The sequence below is a fragment of the Cupressus sempervirens genome, chromosome 2 (assembly GCF_028749045.1).
Source record: "Cupressus sempervirens isolate cs-2001-9-10 chromosome 2, ASM2874904v1, whole genome shotgun sequence".
NCBI classification, from domain to species: domain Eukaryota; kingdom Viridiplantae; phylum Streptophyta; class Pinopsida; order Cupressales; family Cupressaceae; genus Cupressus; species Cupressus sempervirens.
Genome location: NC_143119.1, coordinates 781,577,157 through 781,594,055, shown reverse-complemented (window position 1 = coordinate 781,594,055; position 16,899 = coordinate 781,577,157). Strand labels below are relative to the sequence as shown.

Genomic DNA, 16,899 nt, shown 5'->3' with positions numbered 1-16,899 from the left:
AATACAAGCGACTCTCCCTATACAGGACATGGTAGGAAAGTATCTTGGTAGAACTCCCAAGAACAAGAAGCCAAAGGTGGAAGTTATGCTTGACGTAGATGTTAAAATAGGGCATTTGGTAGCAGACATCTATAAACCAATTGGTGACAAAGACCAAGATGAAGTTCTACCACAAGATCTCTCAGTTGAAAGAACTGGCCTTGGAATGGCCACTAGAGTGGTTGACATGACAATCTTCCAACAATAAGAACTTGAACATAGGATCTAGAAGGACTGGAAAGATAAGAAGGCAATGAAGCAAACTATACAATTGATGGCAGAGTACATTCACGCCCTCCATAATCTTGATGCGTTGCGTTGGTCATCCCAGGTAGTATTTCTGTGATAGATGTTTCTTCCCCTACCAATAAAAAATTCATTGATCAAGTTAAAAGGGATAGGTATGCAACCAAAGTCTTTAATGATTGGGCAGACACTCTAATGGCTAGTAGGATAAGTTACATCTCTGAATTCACTCAAACCAGAACACGGGCAACAAAGATGATGGTTGAACTAGAGTCTAAACTGAATGCTTGGGAAGCTGAAAAAGTGAAGTGGGATGAATACATCATCCAAATTACAGAGGTTCGGACTTATGGTACCGCTAAATTTGTAGCAGGCATGCCTGATGCGGATGTGGATGTTGATTTCATGTTCATAGCAAGGGCCAAATTGGAATGAAGGAACATAACCATCGAACACAAGCTAGATGAGTTACTGAAAGAAATGAAATGTCTCAAGCATATTCTAGACAATGACATCAAATGTATTGATGTTAGAATCACAGAAAATGAGGATAAGCCTGACAGGGGATCCAAGAGGTGTTGGTGTTGTTTCAAGACAAAATGAAAATAATGGAGGAGATTTGAGAAATGACAGTCCAAGACTTCACCACCATCACTCGTGCAGAGTCCATGATGATTATATGCAAAGACCACCTAGAGGCACATGAAACGAAAATGGATCACGTTCACAAGATCGAGCACATGTGGAAACTAAGATTGGCGCAAATTTGAGTGACCCTACAGAAGGAGTTGATTGAATTTTCCACCTCATAGAAGAAGTGGAAAGAAGCAGGCAGTGGAATCCCTGAAATTTCAGAACAACTGGTCAATTATGTAGATGTTGTTGGAAACTAATTAGATAGGACTTAGGGGCCTTATGCCTTAGCATGTTTTCTTTTATTTAGTTTTAAAAGACTTTAATTAAATATGTTGGCATATAACTTCTGGTGAAGTTAGTTTTTAAAACTGAATCTTAGAGCCCTGTGTGGCTATATAAGCATGTTCTTGTGATTTTGAGTGGGTTGGCTCTCTGGAGATTGAAATTTTTGTTTTAGTTATTTGATTTTGGATCTATGATATTAATACATTTAATGCAATAATATATGGGATCGTTTGGTTTTATATATGAATTTTAGTTATTAAATTGTATGGTTTATTGAAACATACTTTTCATTGTCGTGTGGGAGTGAATGTATGTGAAGCCAGTTCTTTCTTTGCATTATATGTTGATCATGAATCTAGAATAACATAGTAGCCTCCATTTAATATTTTATGTTTAAGATTGTATCACAGTGATAATCGGTAATGTGGCTAATCATTGTTGTGAAATTTGAATTTCTTTTCAATCTGCACATTCTTTTCATCATTATGAACTGAGTGTTTTGCCTTATACTTTCTGGTCAAAAGTAATTGTAGAAGTCATTCTTTTATAATAAGGTTAAGATTGTAATATCTTTTAAGTTAGGAAGTTGTACCTGTAAATTCAAAGAGTTCGCTATCAAAGGAACTTATTTGTTAGTGTTTGTGTTTTTCCTAAATTTGGGAATAGAATCAAGAATCAATCAATACTTTAAAAGGAAAAATTTTGTTTACTAAAAAGGTTAATGGAAGGTTAAAATTAGTAGTTTTACTATTATTATTTAGTGTATATCTCATAGGGTGATCTAATGGACAAGGTGTCATTGACTATCACGATAATGACTTATATGTTAATCATGCTTAAAGAAATATTATAATCATTATTGCAAGAAAATTCAAAGTTTCAATTAGTTTTTATGTGTCCTCCTAAATGTATGTAATGTTTTATCAAGAAGAATGCAATAATAAATAGAATTGCAATACTTGGTTTGATGAATCGTGTTCTAATGGGACCCCATATGTAGCCATGCCGAGGCTTTTGCATATTAATTGAATTTGAGCTCTTGATATCCTCTAAATTTCCTTAGTACATGTTAACTAAAGGGTGAACTTAATTGGGTCCCTTGTCAACCATAAAGTATTACTAATTGGTGGGACCTCGTTTAAAAGGAACCATTCTAGGATATGACATAATAATCAACGAAACTCTATGAGCTATGGATTTGTTTTCTAATAGGTATTTGTAAATGGTAGTACATCGTACATTTCTTTTTACGCATTTCCAAGGTTTTCATTCTATACAATTGTTTTTATTCCACTCCCACTAGTTACATTACTTGAAGTGGTTGTGAAACCTTGGGTATGAAAAAACATGAGATATTTTCCAAGAAATACATTTGGAAGTGGATGTGTAGGCAATCTTTAAGTGAAAGATTACCTGTGACCCAAGTTTGTAGTGAGAGTTTAGGAGATAACTAATATTCAAAGTTGTTCCCTAATTGAATAATTTTCTTGTCAATGTATTTCCACTTGAGACTGAGATTGACAATAAATTGTGGTCATGAAATCACCATTCCAAAAATTATGATTTTACTATATAATTTGAGTCAACGAATGGTATCTTATATCATCAAGCTTATCTATTACAATATATGTGATGCTTGGCTTCCAAAAATCTACTTCAATCTTGGATTAAGTTTTAAAGTTAATATTATCATGGTTTGTCTTAATATCAATGTGGGAAAATGCCTCTAATCTCATCTAAACTAAATAAAATTGAGGTTATTTGTCAAACACTGTGGTCTTATATCTTAAATAATTGATCAGTATAACAGGGTAAAAGTTAGCCTCAAGACCAAGTGATATCTATACTTATAAGAAAGAAGGGTATGATAAAACTCAATCATGTCATGATTGTGAATGAGACATTGAGACCTACTTATGTGTGTTTAATGATGGCATTGACCTAAGCCTTATGATGAGTAATATAGAAATAGTTATATGCTTAAAGGTGGGACATTGAATAGTCTAAGTTACTAAATGAATTGTATTAGTTTATATATTTATGTGTTTGAATGGAGGCCCACACATGTTGATTCAATGTATTATTGTTTGTCAATAATCTAATCTCAAAAGTACTTGGACATAATGTAGATTCAAGATCATTTGATAGAGGCATGTATTTGGTCACCCTGACAAACATTTGTGAACCCTTATTATGTGTGGATTGTGTGCGCCCAACTACAAGATGACCCACCATGTCAAAATTGAGTCTAATACAAATTCAAATAGCCAATTGTCAGTATTATCATGCAAGTGAAAATTTTAAGTGTTGTCCATTACATCTTATGGATTAGTTGGCTTTTATTAATAGTGTGCAAGTACAAGATCTTAGGGTTATTTACAACATGATGTAGACATAGTTTAGGCAACTATCACCACTACCATATAGATGAAAGTCAAGAGCCAGTTGTCACAGCTTAGACTATAGTTGGATATTGTCATTAGCATGAAGGTGATGGATGTCATGGTCTACTCTTGCTATAATACATCTTAGTCGGCTTTCACCATTAACAAACAAGTGATAGATTATAGGAGCTACCTCATACCAAGTTACCACAACTTTTATAAGTGATGTGGAAATGATAGATGTCAAGATCCACTAAATTGAAATCTCTAGCAATAGTATAGAAGGCTTGCCTGTCATCACAAGTGCAAAGAAATGAAGAAAAAGATGGGTCCACAATGTGGTATGAAATGCAATAACGTGATTTTTACTTAGGGTACACTTAACAAGTATTGAGTTACTTAACTACATAATGAAGTATACATGTTGCAGTGTTGCATCTACTTTTCATTGCTAGTTGGTCACTATGTGTGCATACTTCAATCATTCTATACTTGTGTAAAATGGCCTCTAGTATTGTGTAGATTGGTATATGTGTACCCTTTCCCACGATGGTGGTTGTTCATCATAAGTGCTAGTGGTTCAAGAAAAAGGATGAGACTTGTATTGCAATATGAAGATGCAACAACATTTCTTATTTCAAATGGAATGTACTTATAATTGTATATGTTAGCTAACCAAGAGAAAGAACAAGTGTGTATAGTAGACTTGGAACTAATTTTTTGGTAGCAAGTCACTGTGTATTTGTGAGGTTGTCAAGTTATTGCATTGTGTATATTTATGGTGTAAGCATGAATTAGCCAAAAAATGTATATGTGATGTATGCCTAAAATAGTTGTGTACCTATGATGCGGTTATGAGCTAGTCACCTTGTGTATAGCCAATATATGCCTAAGCTAGCTCCCATATGTACATGTGAGACATAAGAGCTAATCATCTTTGTGTGCAACACAACAAAGCCTATCCACATTGTGTAGAAATGATACAGTCCCTATCTAATTTTTAGGGTGTATGTTCAGAAGTTTTGACATCAAAATAATATTTGTTCAGAATGTGCTTGATATCACTTTATTGTAATTGAATTAAATCAAAGGCAATAGCTTAATAAATAGTTAATATTGATTCCCTAAAGGAACTCTTCGACATTGTTATTACTAATGAACCTTTAAGGTTTAGGTAAGAGTCTAGGTATGACCTTGGCATTGAAAGCTTACGCATAGAGTCATTGTCAAGTTTGTGGTTGGCGAGGACATGAAATTGGCACTTTCTAATATGGTTGGAAGATTCATGATTGATTAAGTTCGAATAGAGATTTAAAAGAAAATTAGAAGTTGTAGGATGGTTATCACCATAGTTTGCAAACTCTCTGAGTACTCTCCAAGTTGTCAAGTACTCTCTATTTTTTATGTTGGGCCAGTACTCACAAGTTTAACTCTCATAATTTTATAGACACAAAAAACTATGGATAAAAATGTCTATGCAAGTAAATAGTGGTTAACTGTGTTTTTCACATGCTTCTTTTGCTATATAACCATGCATTTTCTCTTTTAGAATGCCAATTTGTAATTTAATACATTTTTAAATTAAATATTACAAAACAAATAGTTTCTTTAAGAGATTCTAACTTTTAGTTATTTCTAAGTTGCCAAGTTTTCATTGAGTTTTCTCTGAGTTGAAATTTTAGGCTTGCCGAGTACTCTCCAAGTCTGAGTCTGCAAACTATGGTTATCAAATTGAATTTGTGTCACAAGTTCTTGAGTTTCAATTTGAGCGCATAAATGGGCAATATAGATATTTATTAGTTTTGTATCTCTCACATTTTCGCTCCGTGGAAACTAGTCTCTATCACCTGTTTTTATGGACTGCCTTGAGATTTTTCCACAAAGGGGTGAGCATTGCCAATGGATATGGGGCAACTTATATGCACCTGTTGGCAGTGTTAATAGTCTAAGTTCTTTATATTTCCCTTATATTTTCATTCCAAACCGGTGCACATAAGTTTGTAGACAGCGCCGAGAATTGCACTAATTTCTTTGCAGTATAATATTAGCTAGTTTTAGTTCTAAAGAAAATGCACCCAAATGATATAATAGCAAATGCAATGCTGTATGGAAGAGATGAATTAGATCAGATGCCAACTTAACTGATTAAAATTATGGATTGTTTCAAAAATTTCTCAGTACACACTATTGCAATGCTCGGTATACATCATCTTTACTCATCCTCGGAGTGATGGCAGATAAAATCACACATCCACTGAGAAGTGCCAGCACAAGTCCTAAACAATTAACCACTAAAGCTTCAAGTGAACCCCTGGATATTGTTCTACTTGCTTGTAGCAAAGTCAATCTCTCTAGAAACCCAGTCTCTGCAGCTGCCACAGCCAATCCATAAATGTAAAGCCCCAAAAATGCATGCCAGGGTAATACTGCATGTTTATTAATTTTTCCATTCCTCGTGTACCAAAATGAAGCAAACCCAGCAAGCCACTGCAAAAGTTAGATAAGTAGATTCAAATGAGGTCCAATTAGATCCTCTGAAAAGGCAGAACCATCAAACTCTTTTGTTATTGAAAACAGATTCCAGGAAGCATGATTTCACAAGAATGCAAGGGGACTGGTACTCATAAGTCTCATCTGCAATCAGTGCAGCTATAAAGGCTACATTTGGTAGTTTAAGAGCAGGAGATGTGAAAGAAAAATGGGTACAGAAAAGATGATTGAGAGGAGGATACTAAGAAAAAATATTAATGAAGAAGAAAGGATTTCTTTCATATAGATACATAAATTACATAGTTCCACGGAGTTTCTTGATCGGGGCACATGGACAAGAGCAGGTTTTGGGGAATGGGGAATCAAGGGCCTAAATTTGGGGATAACGAGGAAACGGCGGGGGGATGGCAGCAGAGTGGTGGTGCAGGGATGGCACTGATATAAAAAATGAGGCAAATTGAAATATTCAAGGCACAATCTGTAATATAACATTTCTACAAGTGCACCATGACATGTAAACTAGTTTTCACAAGGTTACAATCAGTAAGTAATGGTGTGTGCCATATAGCAAGCCACCCAGCATTATCCAGGCATATGACGCAGGGGTGGTGGTGCTGTATGGGGATGTTTCTCCCAAGTCCCCAAGTCTTGGAAACCTCCCTGAAAAGGGAATGCAATCCTGTGGAAATTATTAAATTAAGAGAGTCTTCAATAAAACCATTTTTTACTGGCATTGCTACAATAAACAAAAAGCAAAAGTCAGAAAACAGTTATGAGATAGAGATGCCAACAACCTGAATACCAAATAATAAAATGCAGGCAAGACCCAGCCACGAATGTAGACTATAAAAGCCACCAATACCCTTGTCATTGTGAAACTTGTAAGCAGCCCAAATGCCAGTTACTCCTAGGGCAAGTGCCAAAGCTTGCAGAACAAGATGCAAAACCTTCTTGTAGTTTGTTGTTCCAAGTACTGTCTTGTATACTAACATAGCTATATAATACAAAAACATCAATAAAAGTGATTTAGAACATAAGGAGTGTTTGCATATTTTTCCCTTCCAGTATTGAACATATTATTAATAGCCTGTTCTGTTCTAATAAGCATCTGCTAACATGCAGTCTTCTGGATTTTTAACTGTGTTTATCCTTTTGAATAAATATTTTGGATCATACTCCACAATTCATCATCAAGATTGAGAGCTAGAGAAGAGAAAAATCAGCTCACTATCCTTACAATGGAACATGGAGTATGATCTAAAATGTTGATATGCACAGTTAAAATCTAGGAGACTTCAAGCATATTAACATGGACTGTGGAAACTTAACGTCTCTGATGCACTAATGATACCTAAAATATAGTCTACATCAATTCTTGATTATTTAAGAGTTTCCTTATATTTTCTCTTGCAAAATAAATTTCCTCAAGCCACCTACCTTCTCCATTGAGCAATATTAAGCCTACAAGCATCAGTACTGGATGCACCTGCAGAAAAATCAATAGATAGTAACTTTGTAAGTCTTACTATGTTACTCGAATGTAAGAATTCAATTACTACCCTATTAAGCTATTGCCTCTACAATACTTGCTTTAGAAACAAGCTCAAAAATTAATTTCTTGCAATACAATAAGTAATAAATTGATTGATGCATCCTATGGAAAACAGCTATAAATTATTTCACTAAAATTTGAAATTACCATTATCTATCCCTTGCTCAAGAACTCAAAGGTTGAAATGACATACTTCTTAACTTCTCTGGCTTTGGAAATATCAAATATAGTGTGTCCTCAATCATTATTAGCATGAAATGAGACAGATTTCTAAGACTACCCAGAGATCATAACGTACAGAATGTTCCCAATCTAAGACATTCCGAACAAAAATTCTTGCATTTATACAACAATCATTTATCTTTTATGAAAAGACCTGCCAAAACATATCGTGATTGAATTTGTTTATGTACAATCTCACTTTGTCAGTCCATAAATTTAGAAATGGCAAAGAAAATTAAGTGATGCTTCGGTGGGCTATGTTTTATTGTATGGACCAGACAAATGCAACGAATCAAAGCTTTGTAATATAAAGTTGTAAACCTGCTTGTGTTGTTACCATTACACTATAAGACAGTTATACCTTACTACTTTCCAGGTCAGCTCCCACTATGTATTCAAGTACAGAATCTAGGCTCACTATATAATGCAATCCAAAAGCTTCATAAATATACATTTGAATTTTAGATTTATACTTCTGAAGTCTAAAATAAAATAGAGGTTACCTGAAGAAGGAAGAAAAAAAAATTAATGGAGTTTGATTCTCGCTTGGCACAACTAGGATTGGGTTAAGCTCCTTTTTGGTTCGTCATTGAATTTTGCTTATGTCTGATTAATGAAAAGCTAGATTGAATGAACTCTGTCTGCCCAGGGCTATTAAAGTATTGAAGAATAATTTCTCTAATATTTGCAAACAAAATTGAAGTACTTAGTGTTTGGACAAGTTTGTGATCCATTATCAGGATCAACCATTTACACTATATTTATGTACATTTGTCAATGTAGTCAACCTTCATCTTGCCTCCTAGCTCTTCACTCATGCTAGCTTCTAAAGAAACCTTTTTCTCTCTATTTTGATTCATCATTTTATTTTTCCGCTTCAGTTTCTCCCATGCCTCAAGGTACAATCATAAGCCTCTATAGTGGGTATTTTCACCAATGCAACCTCATCTTGAAGTCGAAACTTTAGTCAATTCAAGTAGTGGGTTGCTGTCTTCTCTTCACTCTCCCGTATATCTGTCTGCATTTGAAGATTCATAAATGTTCAATATAAGCCTGATATGATTGATCCTTTTGTTGTGAATTCAAAAAAATGTTAACAACTTTTGTTGGTAATCAAAGGGGAAAATGGAGTTCTCAAATGTTGCAGCATATTAGGCCAGACTCTAGTGTTTCTTTTTCTTGTCTTCTTGAACTTTGCATGTTCTCCCACCATAGCACTGAATGTGACTTTAGTTTGGATGCAGCAATCTTCATTCTTTTGGAATCATCCTTGTCAATGTTTTCCATCTCAAATACTTGCCCCATTCCTGGACCAATTCTAGAAATACAACAAGGTTGAGCTTGTCTTTAAAATCAAATATATCAACCTCCACCTTGGAACATTGGCTTGTGAATGATTCAACTGACTTTTCTAAAGAATCTAAAACCCTAGCAGCAATTCTTTGAGGGCCTTTCAGACTTCCCACCCTTCCTTCCTCAATTCATACAGACTCCACTTTATGCCATAACAGACTTCTCTGATACCAAACTGATGCTAATCAGCCTCTAGTCCGGAAAATTTGCCTCAGGGAAACGTATCCTCTCCTGCAAGTTAAGCTTAAAAAGCTATACTATAATCCTGACTCCTGCAGATAAACTCACGAGAATACCCTTTTCCTGCAATACATGCTCTAGCCTCAAAGCAGTACCCCCAAAAAGCAGTAAAACAAATGTTAAGAACAATGCTGAGGTTACATACCAGAAGAAAATCTGATAGAATCTCTTCTATTCATTATCTAAATTGAAAATTGGTATCAACATAATGAACACCCAATACAGATAAAGTCCCCAAAGAATAATCTACAACACCACTAAAAATCTACTTCCTACACATCTATCCTCACAGATTGATCCTCTCCACCAATAAGTCTTGCTCAAAATAAACCCACAACAAGGCCACTGATCGGCCATTCCAAAACAAACTTTTACACAATTAGACAAACAGGAGAGTGCAGAACCCACCATAAAGAGAATGGTTACATCATGTTCCCCAATATCCTTCCATCCTAGAGGAAACCTCCAAAATTTCCTTATCCATGTGAGTATTTTTATGCAGGCGAGGATTTTTGCTGAACCTTGGGATGATATGTTTGATGACCAACTAAACAGGAACTCGTCATGGACAATAACTAGAGTTGATGCTACATTCTTGTACATGTCTCTCTTTGTTGTGAAATATCAATTTGGGGCCAGGAGGAAACCTGGTGGACAATTCACTAGATGAAGTTATGTGCATATGCCAAAGCTTTGTGGTGAGGGAAATGAAAAAGTAAAAGTGTTTTATTTAACTGTTTGTCCCATAAAGAGAACGATGCATGACTAACTTCTGATTTGATTGCCATCTACCTCATGAAACAAAAAACGTAGGAGTGCTGCTCAAGTCACCATGGTAATAAACAACGTGAATTAGCATTTGGAATTTGGCTTAGAGGTGTGTCAGACCCTGCAGAAGCCATTGCACACACCATAAATATTTGGTGGAAGCATGGATACCACTGAATCTAATTTTGCAACATATCTGGAGTTTGTGCCGCATCTATGGAAGACAGATGGATTGTCATGGCATTATGGCAAGCATCTGGAAGTGCTCTAGTGTATACAATCATGGAAATGTTGCCATAGTTATCAGACGCCATGAGAATGATGTTGGTGTTATCCTAGGAGCAACTGCGGGTAAATCCTACTGAATCAAAATCTAGCAGCAAGATTTTTGCAAGCCTGGCTCTTATGTTGGAATTGCATGCTACCAAAGCGTTAAGGGATTAGAGATAAAGGCAGATTATCCCTCTTTCCTGCTTTTCATTTATGATGCAATCAATATTATTGTATTACATAAGATCTTTGTTTGATGCCTCTCTTAGTATAATGCATCATTAAAGTTCAAAGAATTACTATTTCATATTTGGGTATATTATTACAAGTGCTACACATTTTAGTTTAAGTTAGCAAATTAGTTCACTATATCTTTCCAGAACTTTTAGCAGTGAGATGTTAGAAAGAAAAAAAGGCACACAGTTACCCATAAAGGAGTTAGTAGCTCAAGTGGCAAAGAAATAAATATAACAAGATAGTCATGGGGAGATCCTGAGTTCAGTCTAGTATCCTACATTTTTATGGAAAACCACACGGTATCAGAGCTGGACTAGGATCCTCGCTGGAACAAAAGTAAGCCACAATCAAAAGAATACTCATCGATAGTTCCTGGGTTAAAGACTCGGCAAGACATTTATGCGGTTCAACCTAAGGCCAAGGAGATTGATCAGTGACCTATGTTGGAAGAAAACAAGCTACAATCAAAAGCATGGTAATGGGAGGAACTAGGCTCAAGTCCTAGTTGATCATTTATGCCCTTATCCTTTAGGCCAAGAACAAGGCCACATGTGGACTCTGCTGCTCGACCAAGAACCCATGTTGAATGATAACAAGGACTACATGAAAGCAGTGTCATGGGAAGTTATAGCTGATCATTTATGCACTCACCCTAAATGCCCCCAACCTTTAGGCTGCAGAGGATGATTAAATTTCATGCTGTAATTATCTCCAACTTGGAAATTGAACATTCTTGCAAGATCATTCCTGGAGAACGTTTAGGTCTATGTGCAAGGATAAGGGCATCCATTTATACATTGTCGAGCATGACCAAGACAGCATTTTAGCAGAAAACAAACCCTCCTCCGAAGCAAAGTCATGTGAAACTCATAGTCGGTCACTTGTGTGCTCAGTTGAGGGGAAGTGTACTAATAGCAGTTATAGCTAACTTTGTGCACCCACATATTCTAAACGGTACATCAGATTTTGAGGATTTTTTTTTGTTGTCTCCTTATGCGACTTAATTATGTATAGCTTCTGTTCTGGCTTATGGGTAATTATGATGCACATTGCGGGATCCGTTATGCGTGCAAGGATCAAAATGTGGTTATTTCAAAGTATCCCCTGAAATCTACTTGAAGGTACACCAATGATCTTGCACCACCACCACCTCAAAAATTGCCAATACTCATGCATAAATGTCCTAGTAGTCAATCAAAAAGTCTAACTACTTGGGTACAAGTGAGCGGCTATTGGTACATGATATATTTTAATATTTATTAATAGACTTTCCCTTATCATTTTTTTGGTTTCTTTAAAGTTAGTAATTAGAGGGTTTAATGAGCAAGGAATGGTAATTGAAACAATCCCGCAGCATACAATCTTTTGGGAGTTAATTAGTTAGGCCTTTGTTTATGTACCTGATATTCTCATGATTCCAGGTGCATGTGCGTTACAGGCATTGATGGTTCAAAATGGTCTTAAGAAGATTCAGGGCAACGGTTGAGTTGAAGCTAATCTGATTCACTTTAATTGAACAAAATGCGTGGGCCTTGTGGGTGTTAATGGTTCTGAATAGTAGTCGAAAAGTTTTCGGGCTCTGTAGCTTATTTCGAGCATTGAATGACACTGTATGCACTTTCCCACCACCCACATTGTGAGTGATCTAACCATTTCATGTTTTAAACCAACACAGAAAAGCCCTACTTCCAGTCGAAAAACAAACGAAAATAAAAACAATCTAAAAATCAAGCATGGAGATATATCAAATGCATTCCGAATCCCCTATTAACCACATTTTCAAATATTCCAACGATTTCATGCTCAAAGACGAGAGTATAGTTCATTTTCCATTCAAAAAACTAAATCTATCTGAATCTGCTGAATTCGAAAAAAGCAAGAGTATTTAGAAAAAATTCATTGCAGGGGGGAATGAGTTACCTACATTTCGAATGAGACCTTGGTCCTCTGAAAGGAGAGACATTCCTCCTCGAAAGTGGACGACCCAGATAAGAACCAGCATTGCTGCCATCATTCCTGTAATCCTCATTAGCAGCAACAGAGAAAAGGGTATTGCTGATGCTACCGCCATTGTTTCCACCCACTTACTTTTACTCACTTCACAAGTTCACAGGGCCCTCCTGAGCCCTTACGGCTACACCCACATATCAAAAAAAATTCTCCCTCTTTTTTAATCATTATGTACAGTACCTGAGTAAGCATTTTTGCATAGATGGATAAGGATTTTTCTTTCAAAGAAGGCCTTTTATAATTTTGTGTGTCCCAGAGTTCATGGATTGATGTCGAAGCAACTGTCACGTGTTTGTGCTCATAAGACAGAGGGCATATACACTGCCCGTACAGACAGCAGTCATTTAAGCCTCGAGGGAATGGAATTGTCTGACAATCCATTTTTATGTTTGTGGGGTTTTCAGATTTGAATGCGTTCATACTGCCCATACGATCTATTCATTGTACTCATCTTTAAACACTCTGTCAATCTAATCGTGGAACAAAAATTTGGAAGTTTTTGCAGTCGAAGAAATGTATCTGACATTGTTTTCTAAATTTATTAATTAAATTAAAATTGTTCTATAACTCTTATAATAATTAGGGGAAATGGTCTGTAGTCTTTTTGGTTAACTTTGTGCATCTACAGTTGTATGTTGAAATTTGCCTTTTGTTTTAAGGGCTTAAAGCTAACCTTTCAACTTGGAGCTCTTTGTAGAAATTTGCCTTTTGTTTTAGAGGCTTAAAGCTAACCTTTCAACTTGGAGCTCTTTGTAGAAATTCGAAGAGTGTGAGATGATCTAAAAGTGTCATTTTAAAACATTTGCACAATTCCTGCCACTAAGACCCCCAACTGTTGTACTCCAACAGTAGTTATAGTACTATTTGCACAAATGGACCAATCAGCAGTTAAGAAAACTAAAAAATGAAAGAAAAGGAAGGCTATTGGTATTCATGATGATTTGTTTTGGTATGTTTGTGTGCAGGTAGGGGAGTTTTTTGGGTGATAATTGAGGGGGGGGGGGGGGGGGGAGGCGCGGAATAGTCATTGAGATGCATATAATATATGGATTGTGGAAATATGTTATTAATATTTGTTTTATAGGCTAAGTACAATTGCCATGTTTTATGATTTTCTCAATTTTAATGAGGTTTAATGTATCAATTAAAACTCATTTTTAGTTGATAGGTTATTATAGGTGAGACTTTCATCTGAATTTGTCCGACGCGTAAAACTACTAAACATTTTGAAAGGTGTTTTGGACAAATTGGGTTGCGAATCTTTTAGTGAATAGTTGAATTGTCTATCTTTCATATCAAGAAAATTGAGTATCATATCTGATCGCAATCAAGCGAGATATCAATAAAATTGAGTATCATATCTTATTGCAATAAAGTGAGATATGGCCAAGTAAAAAGAGAACTAAGCTTGGCCGCAATGGCCTGCGTACGTTGGGTGAAGGCGTCAGAAGACGGAGAGGGAGTCTTGTGCCCGCAGCATGGGGTTGTGTCAATCTGCAGTGGAAGACGGGAAATGGAGGATGTCGTTAGGGTTGTTCCGTCGTTCGTGTCTAGAGCCGACAGTGTGTACCATTTCTTTGGGGTTTTTGACGGCCATGGCGGATCCCAGGTACGTTAACAGTTCAAAAGTATTTATGACTAACTTCTTTTTATAGCCCTTGAAAAGTACTTATGTTGTTTTGTGATGCAAACTTATTTTGTTTTGATGGAATTCAGGCAGCTTTACACTGTAAGGAGCGTCTCCATGAGGCTTTGGCAGAGGAAATTTGCTTGACGGACCCTGTAACGGCAACAGAGTGGGAGGCCATAATGAAGGCATGTTTTCTCAAGATGGACAGGGGCTTTGTGGAAATGGGAAGCAAGTGGATGGTCAGGGTTTCGAATCACAAGGAGACATTGAAACATCAACACCGTCTAAAGCCAGGGCCTTGGAGACTGTAGGATCAACAGCTGTGGTCATTGTGGTGAGTAGCAGGCAGACCATGGTGGCTAACTGTGGAGATTCTAGAGTTGTTCTCTCCACTGCTGACAACTCTGTTGCACTTTCCGCCAATCATAAGGTGCTTCTGTTGTTTCAAAAAGGGGAAAATATGAATTCCTATCTGGTTACATTAAGTACATACCTACACGTATTCCTAATAACACGGCACTGGTTAAATAGCCACGAAAATGCACCCGGCTCTCCACCCCCGTTTCTTTCGCTGCCTGTCACGTCGGGCAGCGAAGTAGTTGGCAGCAGTTAATGTCAATAGCCGGTACAATTCCGAGTGCCGAGGTTTTAAGCAACAGAGATTTCAAACGGCGATGTCTATACAGCAGAGGATTTGCACCGGAAGTGACAGTTTTTAGAATTAATTAATTAATTTATAAATCACATAACAGTTGTTATGTGATTTATAAATTAATGTTGTTATGTGATTTATAAATTAATGTTGTTATGTGATTTATAAATTAGTTAATTAATTCTAAAAACTGTCACTTCCGGTGCAAATCCTCTGCTGTTTAGCCACGGGCATTTCAAACTCTCATGTAATAATTGTCTCTTTAAGAATTGCGGTGGGTCAGATTGGCCCCGTAAAAAATCGTTGAATAAAACAAAAACCAACTTATTGTGTGACAAGAATTGAAGGGTTGTTGTATAAAACTACTTTGGAATTATATTTAAAGAAATTCTTATAATAGAGGACATGGGATATTAGGGATCCTACTGAAATTAAGTATTCATCATAGATATAAATTGGTTAGTTTTTGGTTTCAATTTATAATTAGTTATTATTGGTTATAATACTATTAAGATGTATAATTAGGGTGGGGTCTAATGGAAGGAGGCTTCTTAAAATATTTAAGTGGGTGTTTTATATAATTTTTAAAAATATTTTAATTTTGGGTTTCATGAATTCAAAGCCTAAATTTTCAAAATTAAGAAAGTTGGAATTTTACATATTATTTTTCAAATATTTTTAAATGAATTTTAATTGGTAGAAAACTTTTCATAGATTATTTTAAAAATAATTTGGAATGGAATTTTTTTCACCATAACAATATAAAGTTAAATATCTAAGAAAAATAAAATAAATTACTTTATTTTTTCTTAGATATTTAACTTTATATTGTTATGGTGAAATAAATTCCATTCCAAATTATTTTTAAAATAATCTATGAAAAGTTTTCTACCAATTAAAATTCATTTAAAAATATTTGAAAAATAATATGTAAAATTCCAACTTTCTTAATTTTGAAAATTTAGACTTTGAATTCATGAAACCCAAATTTAAAATATTCTTAAAAAATATATAAAACACCCACTTAAATATTTTAAGAAGCCTCATTCCATTAGACCCCACGCTAATTATACATCTTAATAGTATTATAACCAATAATAACTAATTCTAAATTGAAACCAATAACTAACCAATTTATATCTATGATGAATACTTAATTTCAGTAGGATCCCTAATATCCCATGTCCTCTATTATAAGAATTTCTTTAAATATAATTCCAAAGTAGTTTTATACAACAACCCTTCAATTCTTTTCACACAATAACTGTTGGTTTTTGTTTTATTCAACGATTTTTTCACGGGGGCCAATCTGAGCCACTGCAATTCTTAAAGAGACAATTATTACATGGGAATTTGAAATCTCTGTTGCTTAAAACTTCGGCACTCAGAATTGTACTGACTATTGACCTTAACCGTTGCCAGGTACTTCGCTGCCCGTCGTGACAAGCAGCAGACGGAATGAGGGTGGAGAGCCAGGTGCATTTTCGTGGCTATTTAGCCAGTGCCTAATAACGCGTATGGAAACGGTGGACTAAATATGAATGAATGTGTTATTAATGGTAGCAACAAATTTTATTGGTTTTCCAAGCTATGTATTTGTGTAGGGCCCATTTGCTGTTGCACCAAAAGCCATGACTGTTAGTGAACATGGAACACCACATAATTAACCACCTGTGGGCAGGGGAGCATGTCGCATCACCCAACAATCTCCCCCTAAACGTGCATACCAGGTGCTTACGTGGGTCGAGAAGGCACCGAGGAGATTTGAACCCATGACCAGGCCAAAACCAGGCTCTGATACCAATTGTAGACTCAAAACAAACAGAGAAAACACAATGAAAGCAACTAAACTAAAATATACAAATAAAAAGAAGAATAAACAAAG

At 35.7% G+C, this 16,899-nt stretch overlaps 2 protein-coding genes across 3 annotated transcripts; one reads left to right on the top strand and one right to left on the bottom strand.

Annotated features, from left to right (window-relative positions):
* Positions 1-5,710: 5,710 nt before the first annotated feature.
* LOC149575807 (transmembrane ascorbate ferrireductase 2-like) lies at positions 5,711-13,365 on the bottom strand. 2 transcript variants are annotated; one of them, XM_089815605.1, is made up of 4 exons: positions 12,647-13,252; positions 7,518-7,566; positions 6,875-7,074; positions 5,711-6,077 (listed from the first exon to the last, which is right to left on the bottom strand). In XM_089815605.1, exons 1-4 carry the CDS (start codon positions 12,791-12,793, stop codon positions 5,775-5,777), a joined length of 699 nt encoding a protein of 232 aa, XP_089671731.1. In that variant the 5' UTR covers positions 12,794-13,252; the 3' UTR covers positions 5,711-5,774. The 2 variants fall into 2 exon arrangements, with proteins under 2 accessions (XP_089671731.1, XP_089671732.1); XM_089815606.1 differs by having other exon boundaries at positions 6,032-6,816; positions 6,943-7,074; positions 12,647-13,365.
* A 715-nt stretch (positions 13,366-14,080) lies between these two features.
* Positions 14,081-15,056, top strand: LOC149575806 (putative protein phosphatase 2C 24). The gene is made up of 2 exons (XM_089815607.1): positions 14,081-14,341; positions 14,449-15,056. Exons 1-2 carry the CDS (start codon positions 14,150-14,152, stop codon positions 14,671-14,673), a joined length of 417 nt encoding a protein of 138 aa, XP_089671733.1. The 5' UTR covers positions 14,081-14,149; the 3' UTR covers positions 14,674-15,056.
* Positions 15,057-16,899: the final 1,843 nt, after the last annotated feature.

Coding starts and splice junctions, on each gene's coding strand:
- LOC149575807 (XM_089815605.1), bottom strand. CDS start 12,793: ATGGCGGTAGCATCAGCAATACCCTTTTCTCTGTTGCTGCTAATGAGG. Junction 7,567..12,646: donor ACCAAGGTCTCATTCGAAAT/GTAGGTAACTCA, acceptor ATTTTTCTGCAG/GTGCATCCAGTACTGATGCT. Junction 6,078..6,874: donor TTTTATTATTTGGTATTCAG/GTTGTTGGCATC, acceptor TAACTTTTGCAG/TGGCTTGCTGGGTTTGCTTC.
- LOC149575806 (XM_089815607.1), top strand. CDS start 14,150: ATGGCCTGCGTACGTTGGGTGAAGGCGTCAGAAGACGGAGAGGGAGTC. Junction 14,342..14,448: donor ACGGCCATGGCGGATCCCAG/GTACGTTAACAG, acceptor GATGGAATTCAG/GCAGCTTTACACTGTAAGGA.